General features: G+C 41.1%; 1 protein-coding gene across 1 annotated transcript in view; it reads right to left on the reverse strand.

Moving 5' to 3' along the window:
* The window catches only part of pfkfb3 (6-phosphofructo-2-kinase/fructose-2,6-biphosphatase 3), a 78,200-nt gene extending 61,970 nt beyond the window's left edge, over positions 1 to 16,230 (reverse strand). Inside the window, exon 1 of the mRNA XM_062983302.1 lies at positions 16,080 to 16,230. Coding sequence (XP_062839372.1) covers positions 16,080 to 16,095 — 16 coding nt within the window. The 5' untranslated portion in view covers positions 16,096 to 16,230. The remainder of the gene's footprint in view (positions 1 to 16,079) is intronic.
* Between the last annotated feature and the right edge of the window lie 3,952 nt (positions 16,231 to 20,182).

Here is a 20,182-nt window from a genome sequence, read left to right on the forward strand (position 1 = left end):
TTGGCCCACGCCCTGCAAAAGGAAAACACAGGCTAACAAAATGCATTTCAATGGGGAGAAAGGCATAGGGCTACATTGAAGCAATGAAAATGAAATGCACAGATAATATTATCGACAATGGACTCAAATTGCAGCAGAAAAGATTCCACCTAAACATTAATAAGAACTTTTTAAAAATCGTGTCAGAACCTGAGTCCCCTGAGGAGACAGGGCAGTAAATAAATAAAGTTTTATTATTATTGATTATTATTGGAGCCCCGATGGCGAAGTGTGTTAAAGCACTGAGCCACTGAACTTGCAGACCGAAAGGTCGCAGGTTCGAATCCAGGGAGTGGAGTGAGCGCCCGCTGTTAGCTCCAGCTTCTGCCAACCTAGCAGTTTGAAAGCATGCCAATGTGAGTAGATCAATAGGTACCGCTCCGGCGGGAAGGTTTTTTTTTTCGTGTCAGGAGCAACTTGAGTTGCTTCTGGAGTGAGAGAATTGGCCGTCTGCAAGAACATTGCCCAGGGGATGGCCGGATGTTTTGATGTTTTGCCATCCTTGTGGGAGGCTTCTCTCATATCCCCGCATGGAGCTGGAGCTGATAGAGGGAGCTCATCCACGCTCTCCCCGGGTGGGATCTGAACCTGGCAGCTTTCAGGTCAGCAACCCAACCTTCAAGTAACGAGGCTTTTATCCCCTAGGCCACCGGAGGCTCCTGCGGGAAGGTAACGGGGTTCCATACAGTCATGCCAGCCACATGACCTTGGAGGTGTCTATGGACAACGCCGGCTCCTCGGCTTAGAAATGGAGATGAACACCAACCCCCAGAGTCAGACACGACTGGACTTAACGTCAGGGGAAACCTTTACCTTATTATTATTATAAGTGACTTGAGAACATACTGCAAGTCGCTCCTGGTGTGAGAGAATTAGCCATCTACAAAGACATTGCCCAGGGGATGCCTGGATGTGCTACCAGAGGCTTCTCTCATGTCCCTGCAAGCTAGAGCTGACAGATGGGAGCTCACCACTTTCACGGATTCGAACCGCCAACCTTCAGATCAGCAATCCAACCTTCAGGTCAGCAGCTCAGCCGGCACAAGGGCTTAATCCATTGCACCGCTGAGGCCCCTTGTGCCGGCAACAGGTCGCCAGTTCGAATCCAGGGAGCAGGGTGAGCTCCTGTCTGTCAGCTCCAGCTTCCCATACAGGGACATCAGGGAAGCCCTCCACAGAAACATCCAGGTGTCTCCTGGGCAACGTCTTTGCGGACAGCCAATTCTCTCACACCAGAAGCAACTTGCAGTTTCTCAAGTCGGTCATAACACGAAAAAAAATGATAAGAGCTGTTTGGCCGTGGAATATTGGTGCCTGGGAATCCAGTGGTCTCCTTCTCAGGAGGTTTTTATGCTGAGCCTGAATGGCCATCTGTTGAGAATGCTTCAATTGTGTCTTCCTGTATGGAATAAGGGGGTTGGGTTGGACTGGATGGCCTCTGGGGTTTCTTCCATGATTCTATGATTCTATCATAGAATCATAGAATCATGCTGGCACGTGAACTTATGAGCCAGCAAAAGAGGAGAACATTCCCAGGACTGGGATGCCAGCAACTCTTTGGCCCACAGCCTGCAAAATAAAAAACACAGAGAGGCACCTCCCAAGGAACATGCAGTTTCATAAACAAAAATAGCAAAAATAGGTGCCATCAGGGTTAAAGACTTCTGAGAAACAGATGTTCCTGAACATGGGGAAATTTTTATTTATAGCAATAAACATTTCATATATAACAACTGGTCCAACGCATTAGTGGGTTTGACTTTTGCAGATCTGTTTGTTCACAGGTTTGAGCAAATCTAGGAATCTCTAGGTCTGCAGTGCAACTCTATATGAACCTCTAGGACTGAACTTACACTTTATATTTAATGCTGTTTGACTGCCATGGTTCAATGCTTTGGATTGGTGGGAATTATAGTTTGGTGAGGCATCAGCACACTTTGGTGGAGTCTCCAATAGCACTATGAGTTAAACCCTTGTTCCAACAGGAGTGTTCACTAAAAGGCTGATGGTTTGAACCAGAGAGCGAGGTGAGCTCCCATCTGTTAGCTCTAGCTCCCCATGCAGGGATATGAGAGAAGCCGCCCACACAATAGTAAAACAACAAACATCCGGGTGTCCCCTGGGCAACGTCCTTGCAGACGGCCAATTCTCTCACACCAGAAGCAACTTGCAGTTTCTCAAGTCACTCCTGACATGGAAAAATAAGCACACTTTGGTGGGCAAGGCTAAAGACATTGGGAAACTACAACTCCCTGGAGTTAAAATGGTGATAAACTGCATTAATTTGCCAACCTGAGTACAGTAGATTAATCAAGATGCCTGCCCATTTTCCTTGCTTTCCAACACTCAAAATTTCCAAAAATTCATTCGAAATTTTAAGTTATTACAACTCTAGAAACTTGGGTGTTGACAATTACATTGAAGGGAAATGTTTGGAGACAATGCGTCATTTGACCTCTTCCCCCAAAGCTAAAATGCCCCTTTTCCTCAAGCCAGGAGTGGCCTTTCGGAAATGACTGTTTTTGAATAACTGAAGGTGTAAAAGACCATACTTTTACGTGAGAATTGCTCCCTTTGTGATTCTCTTTGTGGAAGTGTGATTTCCTTTTCAGGGGCAAAAGAGCTCTTTACACCAACCTAACCCCTGCAATTCCTTTGTTTTGTTTGGTGGAATTTGATTTACAGCAACCCCATGATGAAGAAGAGTCCTTTAACAACCTCAGATGCCATTTGCAGGGTCATGGAGATCAAGGATGTCATAACAAGGGTGAAAGGGTCGAACATCTCCTTCCCTTTTCCAACATTTTCACTTCTCTATTATAATCGCGGCTACAATCAACCATCCACGTTTGCCGGCGTTAAAGCACAAAGCCCTTTGATCAGATCCCAGACACCTATGGATGCAGCCTAGAATCGCATTGGCCTTTTAAGCTGCTGCATCACACTGTTGGCTCGTGTTCAGCTTGTTATGTTCTAAGACTCCTAGTCACCCGTGCTATATCTGTGCATTTCATTTAAGTACAGGAGCTCGCAGTGGCGCAGTGGGTTAAACCCTTGTGCCGGCAGGACTGCTGACTTGAAGGTTGGGTTGCTGACCTGAATGTTGCCGTTTCGATTCCAACCCATGGAGAGCGTGGGTGAGCTCCCTCTGTCAGCTCCAGCTCCCCATGCGGAGACATGAGATAAACCTCTCACAAGGATGGTAAAACATCAAGCATCCGGGCATCAAACATCCAAACAAAGAACACCATTAATTATAGAATCAATATAAGAAGTCAGAAAGATAACGATACAGCAGAGTCTCACTTATCCAACATAAACGGCTGGCAGAACGCTGAATAAGCGAATGTGTTGGATAATAAGGAGGGATTAAGGAAAAGCCTATTAAACATCAAATTAGGTTATGATTTTACAAATTAAGCACCAAAATATCATGTTATACAACAAATTTGACTGAAAAAGTAGTTCAATACGCAGTAATACTATGTAGTAATTACTGTATTTATGAATTTAGCAGTAAAATATCACGATGTATTGAAAACATCGACTACAAAAACATTGACTACTAAAAGGCAGACTGCATTGGATAATCCAGAACGTTGGATAATTGAATGTTGAATAAGTGAGACTTGAATGTACTTATAAACATAAAAGATAAACAGCGGAAACTATATAAGATGGATATGAAACATGTCTGAAAGGAATGTATTGGAAGACAAACACTTTTTAATATATTTTTTCCTATTCTTTTTCTTTTCTATTTTTTCTATCTCTTCTATATTTTTTCCTTTTTTTCCTCTCTTTTTCCTCTATCTTTCCTATACCCACCATTGTTCTCAATCTTTTTATGTATAGAAACACTCAATAAAAACATCAAAAATATTCAGGCATCCCCTAGGCAACGTCCTTGTAGATGGCCAATTCTCTCACACCAGAAGCAACTTGCAGTTTCTCAAGTTGCTCCTGACACACACACAAAAATTAAGTGCAGTACTGTGCATTTATTTATCCATTTATTTATCACCATCTTCGAGACCACAGTATGTCCATTTTCCATGTCATGGTGTGAAAGCCATGCAACGGGAAAAGCTGTGAGGAAGAAAGTCAACACATTTGAAACGTGGTGCGGAAGGAGAGTCCTGTATTGCCTCGTGCTTCACGCACACACGTGCACAGATGCAATCCAAGCTCCAGGCAGATAAGAGAGAGAAGAATAAGAGATACCGAACTCAAGTGCATGTCAATTTCCCATACTTAGTTGATGTCCTTGAGTCACTTAGCGGGTCCCACATTGTACAGCAAATGTGCATTTGGTGATGGGTAGGGCTTTGCAGCACATGGACCGGCGGCAAAATGTGTGTGATCATGGTGCATGACATGGTACACCTACACCACTGTACCACTGTAGGATGCCTGCTATTATTTTTTTCCATAGCAGAGAACACCCACATGGTCCTGCTTAAAACCTCTGTATCATTTCAGAAAGAGCAATTGCAAAGCAGCGGGGGAAAGAGACCGGTTACTATTCCTGGTAATGTTGCTATTGGGGCAAAGAGACTTTCAGGAAATCCCTTCTCTTCTGTGTATTTGTCTTGACACAAAAGAAGACATTTTCATCATTTGACTTGGGAACTAAACTGGAGAAACCAAGAGCCCTTCCACACAGCCCTATATCCCAGAATATCAAGGCAGAAAATGCCACAATATCTGCTTTGAATTGGGTTATCTGAGTCCACACTGCCATATATTCCGGTTCAAAGCAGATAATGTGGGATTTTATTCAGCTGTGTGGAAAGGGCCTCAGTTTCCCAAGAAGAATGGCAACTAGATCATGTTATTTATTTATGCAACCTTTTGGTCCACAAGTTCAGCAGCTCAGTGCTTTAACACACAGTGCTACCGGGGGCCTTTTCACGTCTTTACTGTGTGCATAATTGCTTTGAAATCAAACCTAATTTATGGTGATGCTGGGGTTTTCTTATCAGAATGTATTCAGAGGAAGGTTGCCATTGCCTTGGTCAAGTGGGGATTTGAGTCGAGCGCTCCTGGATTCATACACCTACACCATGTGTCAGGACCCAGGCTGCAGAGCACCAATAACCATGCACAGAGACCAGAATCTATCTAATATCTTTATTAAAGGAATATATAAAGTCAATAAAAACAAGTGAATAATATAGTTCAGAAGTAGACCTTTCAGGAAAGGTCAAACATAGTCCAGGAAATCAATGTCCAATATGAGATATTAGAGTCCAAAGTTATAATCCAATAACCGAAACACACACTTTGCCGAGCAAAGTGTGGGGAAATGACAGGGTCCTTTAGTCCAATGGAGCTTGACAACAAGGCTGGAAAACAAACTAGATTCTTGGCAAACAAGACTTGATTCGAGGCAACAAGAAGCAAGAAGCAAGAACTGGGTCCGTGGCGAGGTCCGGGGAACAAGGCAGGCTTGGAACAAGAACAAGGTCCTGGAAACAAGGAACAGGAGTAGCGTAGTCCACACACGATCTCACTCCCGAAGCTGACGAATTGACTCCGCAAGGATCTCCTTGCGGGTAAACACCTATATAGGATCTTGTTTTCCCGCCAAGGAACACTTTCCCTGGGGAACAAGAAGTGAAACCCATACTGTGTCCAGATGCATGACTCCTTAAGATTTCCCAAGGGAAACAGGCTTAATCAGCTAATTGTCTGGCAGCGATTCTGGCGCTTCGGCGATTCGCCTCCCTAGCGCCTCTATCTCGATTATAATTATCCTTACGAGAGAACGGGGGAGAATTCTGCTCAAGGCTTGTTTGGCTGACTTCTGGAGGACAAACATCCTGCAGGTGCAAAGGCTCCAATTCTGGCTGAAATGGTGGGAAACCCAAGTTTTCCTCTTCGTCTGCCACAATAGTACTAGGAAGGGGACTACATGGCCCATGAGACATCACACCACTGTACCATGTAGATGGTGCTTGTTGTTGTGACTGTTCTTATTATTGCTGTTGTTGTCATTGTTATTGTTATTATTACAAAAGGCCCTACACATTCAATAGGATTGGAGAATAGAGTTCCCATGAAAGTTATTTATTTCGTGTCAAAAGCATTGCATAATAAATAAGTTTAAAAGCGATAAAATAAAGGAAAAACCATGCATAAAATAAAAAGGAGGAAACTATGAAAATGAACAAAATCTGGCTACCAGTATTAAAAAAAAACCTCTAAAATCAGGACAGTAAATAAAGAACACTAAAAAATGAGAATTCCAGATATGAAACAATCAGTGTCTGTTAACACCTCCCAACAAAGGGGAATGCTTTATTGGGAGGTGTTAGCTGCCCCTGATTGTTTCCTGTCTGGAATTCCCCTGATTTCTGGGTGTCGTTCTTTATTTAATGTCCTGATTTTAGAGTTTTTTTAATACTGGTAGCCAGATTTTGTTCATTTTGTTTTTCAGTTATATATTACATTTACACCCCCGCTTCAAGTCTTGGGGCAATGGGTAACAACATCAACAATAACAACAATAACAACAATGGTACTTATTGTTGTGGTTGTTAAGTCATGTCCAATGAAGAAGGAACATTGCCTGCAAGAAACAAAACATATTTTGATCCTACTGAGAATCGCAAGGCATGCACACATGTGGGTTGGTGTGCAAAACACAGCCCTTGCACGGGAAAGGCACAAGCAACACTACATCATCATGCACCGAAAGGCATACATGCCTTCCCACTGACCGGACAGGATCCTTGTCAAAAATGGGATCCACACCATGAGTCATGCAAAGCACGAAGGAAGTTCCGATAATAGTCACTCTTGCTGGAAATGGCACCAAACCTGTGGGCAGCGGGAGAGCTCCATCCTGTGTTATCTAAAGGAGACAGTCCCAAAAGTCAGGGAGGAAGCATGAGAGTCTCTGTATTTGTCTCAGTTGCATCCATCTATCTATATCAGGCATATAGATATAACTATATCTATCTATATCAGGCATATAGATATAACTGATATAACTGCATCCATCTATCTATATCAGGCATGGGCAAACTTGGGCCCTCCAGGTGTTTTGGACTACAACTCCCACAATTCCTAACAGCCGGTAGGCTGTTAGGAATTGTGGGAGTTGTAGTCCAAAACACCTGGAGGGCCCAAGTTTGCCCATGCCTTGCCATTCTGCATCTATCTATTGTGATTTTTCCAGGCTGTATAGCCATGTTCCAGAAGCATTCTCTCCTGACGTTTCTCCCACATCTATGGCAGGCATCCTCAGAGGTTGTGAGGTCTGTTGGAAACTAGGCAAGTGGGGTTTATATATATATCTGTGGAAAAGCCCAGGTTGGGAGAAAGAATTTTCGTCTGTTTGAGGCAAGTTGATCACCTTGATTAGCATTGAATGGCTTTGCAGATTCAAAACCTGGCTGCTTCCTGCCTGGGGGACTCCTTTGTTGAGAGGTGTTAGCTGGCCCTGAGGCAAGTATGAATGTTGAAAATTGATCACCTTGATTAGCATTGGCCTTTCAGCTTCAAAGCCTGGCTGCTTCCTACCTGGGGGAATCCTTTGTTGAGAGGTGTTAGCTGACCCTGAGGCAAGTGTGAATGTTTGAAATAGATCACCTTGATTAGCATTGAATGGCTTTGCAGATTCAAAACCTGGCTGCTTCCTGGCTGGGGGAATCCTTTGTTGAGAGGCGTTAGCTGGCCCTGAGGCAAGTGTGAATGTTTGAAATAGATCACCTTGATTAGCATTGGCCTTGCAGCTTCAAAGCCTAGCCGCTTCCTGGCTGGGGGAATCCTGTGTTGAGAGGTGTTAGCTGGCCCTGAGGCAAGTGTGATTGTTTGAAATTTATCACCTTGATTAGCATTGGCCTTGCAGCTTCAAAGCCTGGCTGCCTCCTGGCTGGGGGAATCCTTTGTTGGGAGGTGTCCGCTGGCCCTGATTGTTTCATGTCTATCCATCCATCCATCCTGCATCTATTTCTCTATTGCTGCCACCCAGCATCTATCCAGCTTTTTTCTATATGTCTGTCTATTTATCCTGAAGTGTACAACAAACAATGGTGTTCATCTTTAAGACACTTCAATATTTTTGTTGTTCTTATATTATTTGAGCTGACGCAGACTGGATTTTGCTTGTATAAGAACCCATTTGAACATTATGTTCCATGCCAACACCTGGTGTTTTTTCCCAGGGAGGACAGGTAGCTTATGAAATTCTCATTCAGAATATTTACTTAATCTTTATTCAACCCTATCTACATATATTCAAGCACTGTTCCGAAAATACATTACTTTCAAATCAGCTAGCTCTGTGTATGTGTGTGTGATACTATAGTTTGTATAGCATTATAATTACCTATAATCCTAACACTACTTTATATCTCTCCCCCACTTTCTATTTCTCTTAAGCAGTTACTGTTCTTTGACCTACGCCTCTTTACAACACTTTCCAGATTATCTGTTCATCAATGTTAAGGGTTTATGCTCTTCTGGCTCATCATCTTTTCTCATATCTCTTTAGATAACATCATCTTCTCTCTTACATAATATGATCTTCTTGACCTTTAAAAAAAAAAAAAAAAACCTCAAACTTTCGAAAGTTAACCAGAGCTGCTGGGAATTGGTTTGAGTGTTGGGCTAGACCTGCAAGGCAAGGGGGTTGGACTAGATGGCCTTTGTGGTCCCTTAATTGTCATGGCTCCATACTACGAAATCATGGAAGTTGTAGTTTTACAAGGTATTTGGGGCGGAATAATGGAAGCTGTAGTTTTACAAGGTATTTGGGGCAGAATCATGGAAGCTGTAGTTTTACAAGGTATTTGGGGCAGAATCATGGAAGTTGTAGTTTTACAAAGTATTTGGGGCAGAAACATGGAAGTTTATTTACAGTATTTATATTCCGCCCTTCTCACCCCGAAGGGGACTCAGGGCGGATTACAATGAACACATATATGGCAAACATTCAATGTCAACAGACAAACAACATATATAGACAGACACAGAGGCATTTAATATTTTTTTCCAGCTTCATAGGGGGAGCTGTTGCTTCGCTGTCCACTAGTGGCTGTACTTCCTCATTCCTTTCCTCATGTTTTGCTGGCAGTTTTATGATGTTGTAAATTAGTTAAATTAGCCTCCCGCATAAAGCGTACCTAAATTTCCCTACTTGACAGATGCAACTGTCTTTCAGGGCTGCATAGGTCAACAGCAAGCCGGGCTATTTAATGGTTGGGGGCTTAACCCGACCCGGACTTCGAACTCACAACCTCTCGGTCAGTAGTGATTTATTTCAGCTGGTTACTAGCCAGCTGCGCCACAGCCCGGCCCTTGTAGTTTTACAAGGTATTTGGGGCCGCAGTAGTGGAGAAGGTTAAACTGCTAACTGCAGGAAATCTGCTGACCAGAGGGTTGGCCATTCGAAGCCGCAAGTCAGGGTGAGCTCCCGCTGTTAACCCTAGTTTCTGCCGACCAAGCAGTTCGTAAGGCTGCAATGCAAGTAGATAAATAGGTACCGCCTCGGCGGGAAGGTAAAAGGGCACCCCATGCAGACATATAAACATGCCAGCAACACGGTTGGAGATGTCTATGGACAATAGGCTCCTTGGCATGGAAAAATGGAACAAAGCACCTCCCCATGGCCAGAGTTAGGCATCACCTCCAGATGCCGGAGATGAAAAATGGGGAGGCCTTGTACCTTTGTCTGTGTATTGGATGTTGTTGTTGTTCACTATGTAAAAATCATTGAATGTTTGACTTATATGTGTGTACTGTAATCCGCTCTGAGTCCCTCCAGGGAGATAAAGAAAAATATAAATAAAGTGTATTATTATTACTATTACACAATAATATTATTATTATTGGAGCCTCCGGAGGTGCAGTGTGTTAAAGCGCTGAGCTGCTGAACTTGCCGACTTAAAGGTTGCAGGTTCGAATCCGGGGAGCAGAATGAGCACCCGCTGTTAGCCCCAGCTTCTGCCAGCCTAGCAGTTTGAAAACATGCAAATGTGAGTAGATCAATAGGTACCGCTCTGGCGGGAAGGTAACGGCACTCCATGCAGTCATGCCAATGGCCACATGACCTTGGAGGTGTCTACAGACAACGCCGGCTCTTCAGCTTAGAAATGGAGATGAGCACCAAACCCCAGAGTTGGACACGACTGGACTTAACGTCAGGGGAAACCTTTACCTTTACTTATTATTATTATTATTATTATTATTATTATTATTATTATTATTTACCCTTCTTTTTCATATAGGGTTCCCAGGATTCTATAGCATGGACCCCTGGCAGTTCAAGTGGTGCTGAACTGCATTCATTCCAGTGTGTAGACACACCCTATGTCTCCAGGAACACCAAGATTCAAAGCCACGGCATTGAGCCATGCAGTTAAAGTGGTGTCAAGCTGAATTGATTCTAAAATTCCAGGACATTTCAGGGTTCAAATCCCAGTTCAGCCCTGGAAATCTATTGGGTGACTTTTGGGTATCTCCTCTGACTCCATGAATATCCTTATATAGGGTTGCCGTAAGTCCAGATCTACTTGAAAGCACCAAATAACACAAGTCAGTTTGCCCTCCCCGAGCATGACTCAAAGATATCATCAGTTAAATTTTTCCTAATGACAAGCTTTGCAAAACACGCTGTACTTTCCTTAGGAAGTAAAACAGGTTTTCCTTAACCCGGATTGTGTAAAAGTATATTCCACTGCCCAAAAAAGCCATGCCACAATTCTCTGTACAAAATGCACACAAACAGAAGCCTTCGGGTAGTTCGGATCTGCCTCAGGTCAATTCTGACAAATGCACCCTGCATTCCCTTGCCCCCATGAAATCATTCTAGCTTTCTATATCTTAAAAGTGCATCTATATTGTAGAATTACTTAAGTTCGGCATGACTTTAACTACCAGGGCTCAATGCTATGGGATCCTGAGAGTTGTACTTTGATGAGAGGTACCAGTATCCTTTGACAGAGGAGGTTACAAACCTTGTAAAACTACAACTCCCACAATTCAATGGCATTAAGTCGTTGCAGTTAAGGTGAGGTCAAATTGCATCAATTCCACAAAATAGATTAAATTATCCCCCCATGCTTCAATGTTTCTGATTAAGCCTAAAAACATTGATTTTTAAACAGGCTTTTGACCTCAAGTAGGCTGAAATGGGCCCAGATGAGATTGACACCGTGGCACTTTAATTGTGAATTGATGGCAGCTAGTTCTGTTTACAGATATTCTGCGTTTTTCAAATTGTCTTATTTTATTTAATGTTAAGATAGTGGCACGATATAAATAAAGATTATTATTATTATTATTATTATTATTATTATTATTATTATTATTATTATTAGATGTACCCTACATAATCTCTGTTACGGATTGATGATGATAAATGGAGCTCTTACATGTGCCCACGATCCAGAGTCCTGTAGAACAATAACATGCCACTCAGGTTTGCAGAACAAAAATACAGGAACTTTACTGATTCCAAGAGATCAAAAACAGTAGTACAGTAGAGTCTCACTTATCCAACACTCGCTTATCCAACGTTCTGGATTATCCAACGCATTTTTGGAGTCAAAGTTTTCAATACATCGTGATATTTTGGTGCTAAATTCATAAATACAGTAATTACTACATAGCATTACTGCGTATAGAACTACTTTTTCTGCCAAATTTGTTGTCTAACATGATGTTTTGGTGCTTCATTTGTAAAATCATAACCTAATTTGATGTTTAATAGCCTTTTCCTTAATGCCTCCTTATTATCCAACATATTCGCTTATCCAACATTCTGCCAGCCCGTTTATGTTGGATAAGTGAGACTCTACTGTATTTACAATGGTCCCTCTGATTACATACAGAAGTCCATAGTCCTAAAGAGTCCTTTCTCAGTCCACAAATCTGCTTCAGAGAAGAATATAGTCCTGGTTCTTCTCTGCAGCAAACAGACCTCAAAACAGCAAGGCCTCTCTGAGTACACAGCACTCTCACCAGCAGTACTCAGTCAGCACTAAAAAAACTTGTTCAAAATGGTTCTGCAGCAGCAGAACAGAAACAGTATCAAATCAATCTCCAGGTTTTTGCAGGCTCAGCCAATCGGCTTCATGTAATTCATTTTCCAGTTAACACAGCACAGTACCTTTGCAAACCATGACAATATCTGCCTTTTAATCCTGCTGTGATCCACCTTCAGTCTTCCTTACCAGAAATTACAAGTCCCATTACTAGGGGAAAGGCAGTATGTTAACCTGATGGATAAAATAAAGTCGGTGGATAAATATTTGACCTTGGGAGAGGACAGAGGGTGCCGTTTGTTGCCCTGCCTCAGGCAGCAAAATATCTCAGACCTTCCCTGTAATCATGGCTTTTATTGTGAAATGACCTTGATGCAATCATAGAATTTAACAAACAACCCAGGTGATGATCTCCTCCAGCTTGTAATTCTCCTAGAACTTGGAAAATAACTTTTTGAACAGTAACCCATTGCTAGTTGGTATGCTATTGAAGGAGTACAATGGATCTCGGTATGCATTTGGTTCCAGGACCTCACATGGATACCAAAATCCCAATGACATAGTAAAACATCACCCTGATATAAAATGGCAAAATCCTAGAACCAAACCCCAGTGGATGCAGACCCACTCTACATAGGAACATCTACACTGCAGAGCTAATTCAGTTTGGCACTACTTTAAGTGCCATGGCTCAATGCTGTGGATTCCTGGGATTTATAGTTTTATAATGTCTTCAGCCTTCTTTGCCCAAGAGTGCTGGTGTTTCACCAAATTACAACTTCCAGGAATCCTTAGCATTGAGCCATAGCCTTTAAAGTTTTATTACACTGTATTAATATTGACATGTTCATGCACCGTATATCTTCCTTGAAGACCTAACCTATTGATTATATTTTGTTCATAATGCTCGAAATGTCCTTTTCCAAAAATTTGCTTGTTCCAATGTTAGCTTGAGTCTTGAATGTATATAAGTAACAAAGAGGAATGAACAGATTCTAAATGTTTTCAGATATGTTCCCTTTGATATCTCCTCTTGCTAATCTAATTATATATCTACTCTTTCTATTAATGCTGGAATACATCTCTGTATAGAAAGTCCTTCCAAATTTTTTTCCACGATTTTACCATTTCCAGTCTTACAGCACTCAATAAGAAGTCCTATTTTTATCTAACAGATGTTCATTCTCAAATATGGATATTGGCCATAACATTCCCAAGGATACATCCCCAGACTTTGCATTAAAACAGAAAACCAGGGATAACATCAAACCTTATTGAAAATAAAGGATTTCTGGCCAAGGAATGCCAGAGAATTGTGCCGGAGAACCTAGGAAATGCCTAGAGATTGTGATGATGATGATTATATTTATCAGATTTGGATAACTGAAAACATGGACACTCGTCCAGCAGATAGTCACTGTTGAATGTTTTTATGTTGAATGTTTTTATATTGTGGAATTATATTTTAAATTGTAAGTCGCTCAGAGCACTATGGTGGAGAGCGACTAATTAAGAAATAAAGTGAAGTGAAGTGAAGATATGATAGTCATATTGTATTCAGTTTGGCTCAATGTTTGACAATTGTTAACTTTTGAAATTAAATAAAAAAACCATGACTCATTATTCACCTTTGCAACATGACTCAGGGCTGATAAAATAATGCCATTCTTGTGCATTCCATTGCTTTCAAAATGTGACTTTGTAAAAACCCTTGCAACTGAAAAAAGGAATTAGTTCCTCTTGATGATGTCATTTATAAAGCATTACTTCCAAGCCTTGAATTCTTCCACATTTTCCCTCTGTTTCCAGGTGTATTTGATTCCTAACAAAATCAGTTTAAGGGAGACAATATGGAACAGCTGGTGATGGTCTTTCAGCTGGAACCTGAAAGGCAATCTTTCCATTGGGAAGCACTCCTAGTTTGTCCCTTTCATCTGTTTGATAACCATTTCAATCTGGTCCTCCCCTGGAAATCAGAAAATTTGAGCCCCATTTACACTGTCATATAATGCAACTTCAGAATCCAGATTAACTGCATGTAACTGGATTACATGGCAGCTGTCCTTTACTGTTAGATTTTCTGGTGACGGGTGAATTGGAGCTGAGCTCTAGGACAAAATAATACCTTTCATAAAGAGAGGCAAATGGAACAGATGCTGGATGGACCAGTTTATCTTTCAGCCTCAAGATATTATTGCCTTTGGATAGGAAAGGTTTCTTCACTAAAGCTCCCTTGATAGCTTTACCTGGAGGCTCTTGAGGTTTTCCATTGATTTCCCGTCACCCTAACTTGCCCACGGCTCTGGTATTTGTATCCCGCATACTTGCAAAGATACACTCTGAGCCATAATTTTTATGTACTAAAACCTTTATACTACTTTATATTTATAAAAAGGATGATTTGCATATGATCCATTTAAGATACACTCAACCTTCTACATTTGCTGGGGTTAAGGGAAATGACTAATAATAATAATAATAATAATAATAATAATAATAATAATGTAGTAGTATTAGTAGTAATAATAATGCAAGGAAGCAGATGAAATGATGGATCACATCTTCAGCTGCGGCAAAAAGATCATGCAGAGGAACCATAAGCAGAGGCATAGTACCGTTGCTCAGATGATCCATTGGAATTTGTGCCATAAATCCTATCTGCCTGTGTTCAAAGAACTGGTGGGATCACAAGCCTGAAAAGATTATAGAAAACGAACACATAAAACTACTCTGGGACTTCCAAATTCAGACTGACAGAGTTTTGGAGCACAACAGTCCTGACCTCACAATCATGTTAAAAAACAAAGTATGGATCATCAATGTTGCAATCCTAGGAGACAGCAGAATTGATGAGAAGCAACTGGAAAAGCTTACACGATATAAGGATTTAAAGATTGAACTGCAAAGACTCTGGCACAACCCAGTCAAGGTGGTCCCAGTGGTGATTGGCACAGTGGGTGCAGTGCCTAAAGACCTTGCAGTTAAAAACAATCGGCGCTGACAAAATTACCACCTCTCAGCTGCAAAAGGCCACCATCTGCGTGCATTATTCGCCAATACATCACATAGTCCTAGACATTTGGAAAGTGTCCGACGTGTGATCCAATACAACAGCTAGCATAGTGATATTGTTTGCTGTGTACTAATCTTCCTGTGTAGTAGTAGTAATAACAATAATAATAATAATAATAATAATAATAATAATAATAATAATAATCCGAAAATACATCACACAGTCCTAGACACTTGGGAAGTGTTCGACTTGTGATTTTGTGATACGAAATCCAGCATATCTATCTTGTTTGCTGTGTCATAATAAAATAATAATAATAATAATAATAATAATAATAATACACTTTGAGTGTCACTGTGGAGAAAAAGTAGAGAATAAATAGTAATAATAACATTAATACTAATAATAATACTAATAATAATAATAATTCTTGAGACACAAAAAGGTTATTTGTGGAAATGTTAAAGTTTTCCAGAAGTTGTCTTAGAATTCTATTGGAGAACCTAGAGATTCCTGACTAAAGATTTCTAAATCTTCCAATCATATAATTACAGAGTTGGAAGAGATCCCAAGGGCCATGCCGTCCAACTTCATTCTGCCAAGCCAGAAGACACAATCAAAGCACTCCTGACAGATAACCATCAAGCCTCTTTTTCAAAAACACCAGAGAAGAAGACTCTACCACATTCTTAAATAGTCTCTTCCACTGCAAAACAGTTCTAGCCATCTGGAAGTTTTTCCTAATGTTTCGGTGGAATTTCTTTTCCTGCAGGTGGAGGAAGTGAAGTAGTTTCAACAAGTCCTAGGATACCATTGCTTTTCCTCTACCTGCACTTTCAAGCTGCAAACCCAGGTGTGGGTTAATCTGAAAGACTTGAAAAGCAGCAAAGCAGTTGAATGATCCTGGGCTTTGGCCCAGAGATCAAGAGAGAGACATAGACTGGCACAAGGTTCCCAAAGCAGCTCTACTTTAGGAGGCCAAAGCAGCTCCGCCTTCCAGGTTGAAAAAAGAAACCAAACCAACTTCTTACCTTTCCGGAAAGGCATAATAGCAACAGATGTTGGTGATCTCCCACTTAGAGATGGAGAGAGGCACAGCTGGTTAAAATGCTAAAGATGCGTCCCTCCGGGTGCTTTATGATCGACCCCTTGGGTTTCCTCAGAATTGCTGGATCTTCAAGGAAATTGACAAATTTGGTCAATTCTTCTAGCAACGTCACTACCTTTGATTGCAAAGGAGGAAGCAGGCTGGCAGGATGCACACCCAGAGAGCCTGGCTTAACTCTTTCTATGCCCAGTTCTGTACGTGGTTTATCATCCTCCAAACCTGAGTGTGGCTTAAAGGCATATTTATTTGACAAACCTAGCCACAGGCTGCCCGCATAACTCTCCTATTTAGTGAAGTCTATGACTCTCTTTTCCTGTGGGAAACATTCAACGGAGAAAGCAAAAGGAGAGCATAATTTCTGGAACCAAAATACTTTTGGAATAATTAAAAATGCACCCTTTACAGACTGAAAGATTTTGTAACTTTAAGGAAGATTAAAAAAAAAACATTTAATTATGTTTGGCATAATATTATCAGGTGGTGAAAAAATGGTTTATTCAGACAGTAACAGCAAACTGAATTTGTTTAATAACACTATGTAACAATATTTGAAACATTTTGTTTCATTTCCCCGTTTGAAAGTGTTATTTCCTGTTTAATTGTGCGGTCCTTACTTTGAAAGTTGTTGTTACACTCCAAAAACTTTGTTTTTGTGGCTCCCACAAACTACTGTATGTTGATTTGCTTGAGACTCTATATTCATTGAAAAATTATAACTAACAAAATGTGCTGCAGGATGTCCTGCAAAAACAAAGTTTAATAAACTTTTCCATGTTTTTTTATGATAGAACCAATTAGGAAATGACATTTTTAACCCAGGAACAAAAATTATTAGTGTAAGGTCCTGAACTCTTAAGGCTCCTTCCATCCAGCTGTATAAAATCCACATTGAACTGGATTATATGGCAGTGTGGACTCAGATAATCCAGTTCAAAGAAGATGTTGTGGATTATTTACCTTGATATTCTGGGTTATATAGCTATGTGGAAAGGCCATAAGGGATTCCCAAACTTTCTAAGGAGTTTCTCTTACGTTTTGCTGGTTTGCAAGGATCAGACAAAGCCTCTGCAATAAAGTAGAAAGGAGCTATCGACATGAATAAAACAGCAAACATGGTTTTGTCTCTAGTTTTCCATACATCAAGCACTCATTCCAATATCACAATGATGTGAGAAACTCTTAAGTCTCACATAAAGGTATTTAAAAATAAGATAAGGGCAATAAGTATAGAATACTTTATCTTAAAATGTTCTATTCATCCGTCTAAAAAAATCCACCATCTATTTTTCCAGAAACAATATTTTTTCACAATTGTTCCCAGGTCTTCATATCTCTAATCATGGATTAGCATTTTATTGGCAAGGTGATCTATCAACTTTCATTCTACATGGATGCAGGTGCCAATATCAGTTTGGTGCTTTCCAAAAAACACTGAAAATCCTAGCCGTAAAACAGTCTCCCATAGAACTGCAGTCTCCCACACATTTTGAAGCTAGCAGATTTGGGGGAAAAAGCTATATTGGGAAACCTTTTTTTACCCAAAGGGCACAATGTTTTGGGAAATGTTCATATAGAGACTTTCTCCTTTGGAATTCTAGGCTGATATTACCAGGACAAATTGGACCTATAACGCAAAAGTGTGAAAGAGTCTGCACAGGATTTAAAAAACTTCATTGCTCATCATAATTATGTGTCATCCTGCCAGTTTGTCTCTCATGACATCTGCACAATAAAAATTTGTTGCATCTGCATTCCACTTTTCGAAGGGTTACATATTTTTAATCAGGACGGACAAAAGAAAGAACAATTTCACACAGCACAGTTACACGATGGAATCTGCTCTGCAGCTCCATTATGGTGGCTATTTTTTTAAGAGGGCTTTCCGTGGGGATTACACAAACTCACGTCGCATAAAACCATGAATCATGTAGCTTGGAGCCCAGCTCCACACTGAGATACAGGATGATTTTGCATTACTAGCTGCTGGTGAAAATGATTAGGAGGCTGTTCTTGCACCCGTGTCCGGCTTATGGGGATCTAGAGGGCTCCATGGGCACCGGAAACAGGACGCAATAGGTCTTCAGTCTGGTCCGGCACGGCTCCATGTCTTTTTTCAGCATTGTCGAAGACCACGTAAATTACTTTTACGAAATTTAGAGCAAGCAAATCAAGTTCATTGGCATGAATGTAGTTCAATGGTACATGTGGCTATAGACACCATCACTAAATAAGCCAGGCATAGACAAACTTCGTCCCTCCAGGTGTTTTGGACTTCAACTCCCACAATTCCTGAAATAGAACAACCCAAGCCCAAGATAGTCATGGCTTAAATCCCATTGATTTCTACTTCAAGTATGACTAAGGGCTCTTCCACACAGCCATATAACCCAGAATATCAAAGCAGATAATCCACAATATCTGCATTGAACTGGGTTATCTGAGTCCACACTGCCATATAATCCAGTTCAATGTGGATTTTATACAGCCGTGTGGAAGGGGCCTCAGCCTGTAGCCAATCCAGTATACAATGAGAATTTAGCTTTCTGCTTCTCTCAAACATCTGCTTATTCAAAGCACATAATTATTTAATACAGTTCAGGGAGACAAGAGAATATGGCCTTCAATTTTGTTCCAAGATAAGAATGTTTTCTTAAAATGTGTTAAATGTTCTTCCACCATTACATCAAAATGCATTTCACGATAGTATTTACTGCTTTACAACAGGCAACACCTAAATCTCCCTCTCACTTGAAAAAAGGATGCTTTCTTCTCCTGGGAGATCAGAGGGACTCACAAGCATTAGGATTAGGAAAGTACATTTCTGGTTCCATTTCCAGGCCTGGTGTAGTGTCTGGTAGGGCCTAAGGAACTCAACTTAGTCTGAATTTGTCATTGGAATTTGCCTTGCCTTTCTTTTTGTTGGCAAAGTGTACAAAAGAAAATAAAATGATGCTGTCTTAAACATTTGTGAACTATAGCGGAAACAGAAAGTCTAAAATCCAGATTTTCTTTACAAACACATGGCAGAATTATGTACAAAACTAAACTAGCATCCTGGAAACGGCAGCATGTTTTCAGCCATGGAATATCTATTTACATTCAAAGCAACCTTGATAGATGGTCATCCAGCCTCTGCTTAAAAGCCTCCAAAGAAGGAGTCTCCGCCATACTCCGGGGCAGAGAGTTCCACTACTGAACACCTCTCTCAGTTAGGAAGTTCTTCCTCATGTTCAGGAGGAATCTGTTTTCCTGTAGTTTGAAGCCATTGTTCTGCATCCTAGTCTTCAGAGCAGCAGAAAACAAGCTTTGTTACTAGTAGAGATAGGTAAAAGGAAATCTAACAAAGAGGTTGAGTCTCTAATATGGATGCACCATTGACATTTTGGAAAAAGGGGCATTCATCACTTCTAGATTAGAAATTCCGCCTCTCTGTTTGAAGATCTCCATACCTTACTACTGTCAAGTTAGGTCAAGAACCAGCCTGATACTGAAATAAACCAATTGTCTATTTGTGTGTGTGTGTGTGTGTGTCAGGAGTGACTTGAGAAACTGCAAGTAGCTTCTGGTGTGAGAGAATTGGATGTCTGCAAAGATGTTGCCAATGGGACAGACGGATGTTTTGATGTTTACCATCCCTGGAGGCTTCCCTCATGTCCCCGCATGGAGAGCTGGAGCTGACAGAGAGAGCTCACCCTCTCCCCGGATTCGAATCGCTGACCTGCCGGGTCAACAGTCCTGCCGGCACAAGGGTTTAACCCTTTGTGCCACCGAGGGCTCCTAATTTAATGTCTATGTCTATCTAGTTCAGTCATAGCAACTGACAAGGCTCACTCAGTTGCAGTGACCCACACACCCAAAATAAAACATTTTCTTTGCCACTCATGTTTCCTTGGAAGTCAATTTCCAAGTCACTTCTTGTTGAAAAAGCCCTCTCTTGTGGCCCAGTAGATGCCAAACAAGTGAAGAAATTGCCTTTCACATTATGTTAAGAAATTCCTGGGGGGCAGGATACCACATGGGGATTGT

The sequence above is a fragment of the Anolis carolinensis genome, chromosome 5 (genome assembly GCF_035594765.1).
Source record: "Anolis carolinensis isolate JA03-04 chromosome 5, rAnoCar3.1.pri, whole genome shotgun sequence".
Classification (NCBI taxonomy): Eukaryota; Metazoa; Chordata; class Lepidosauria; order Squamata; family Dactyloidae; genus Anolis; species Anolis carolinensis.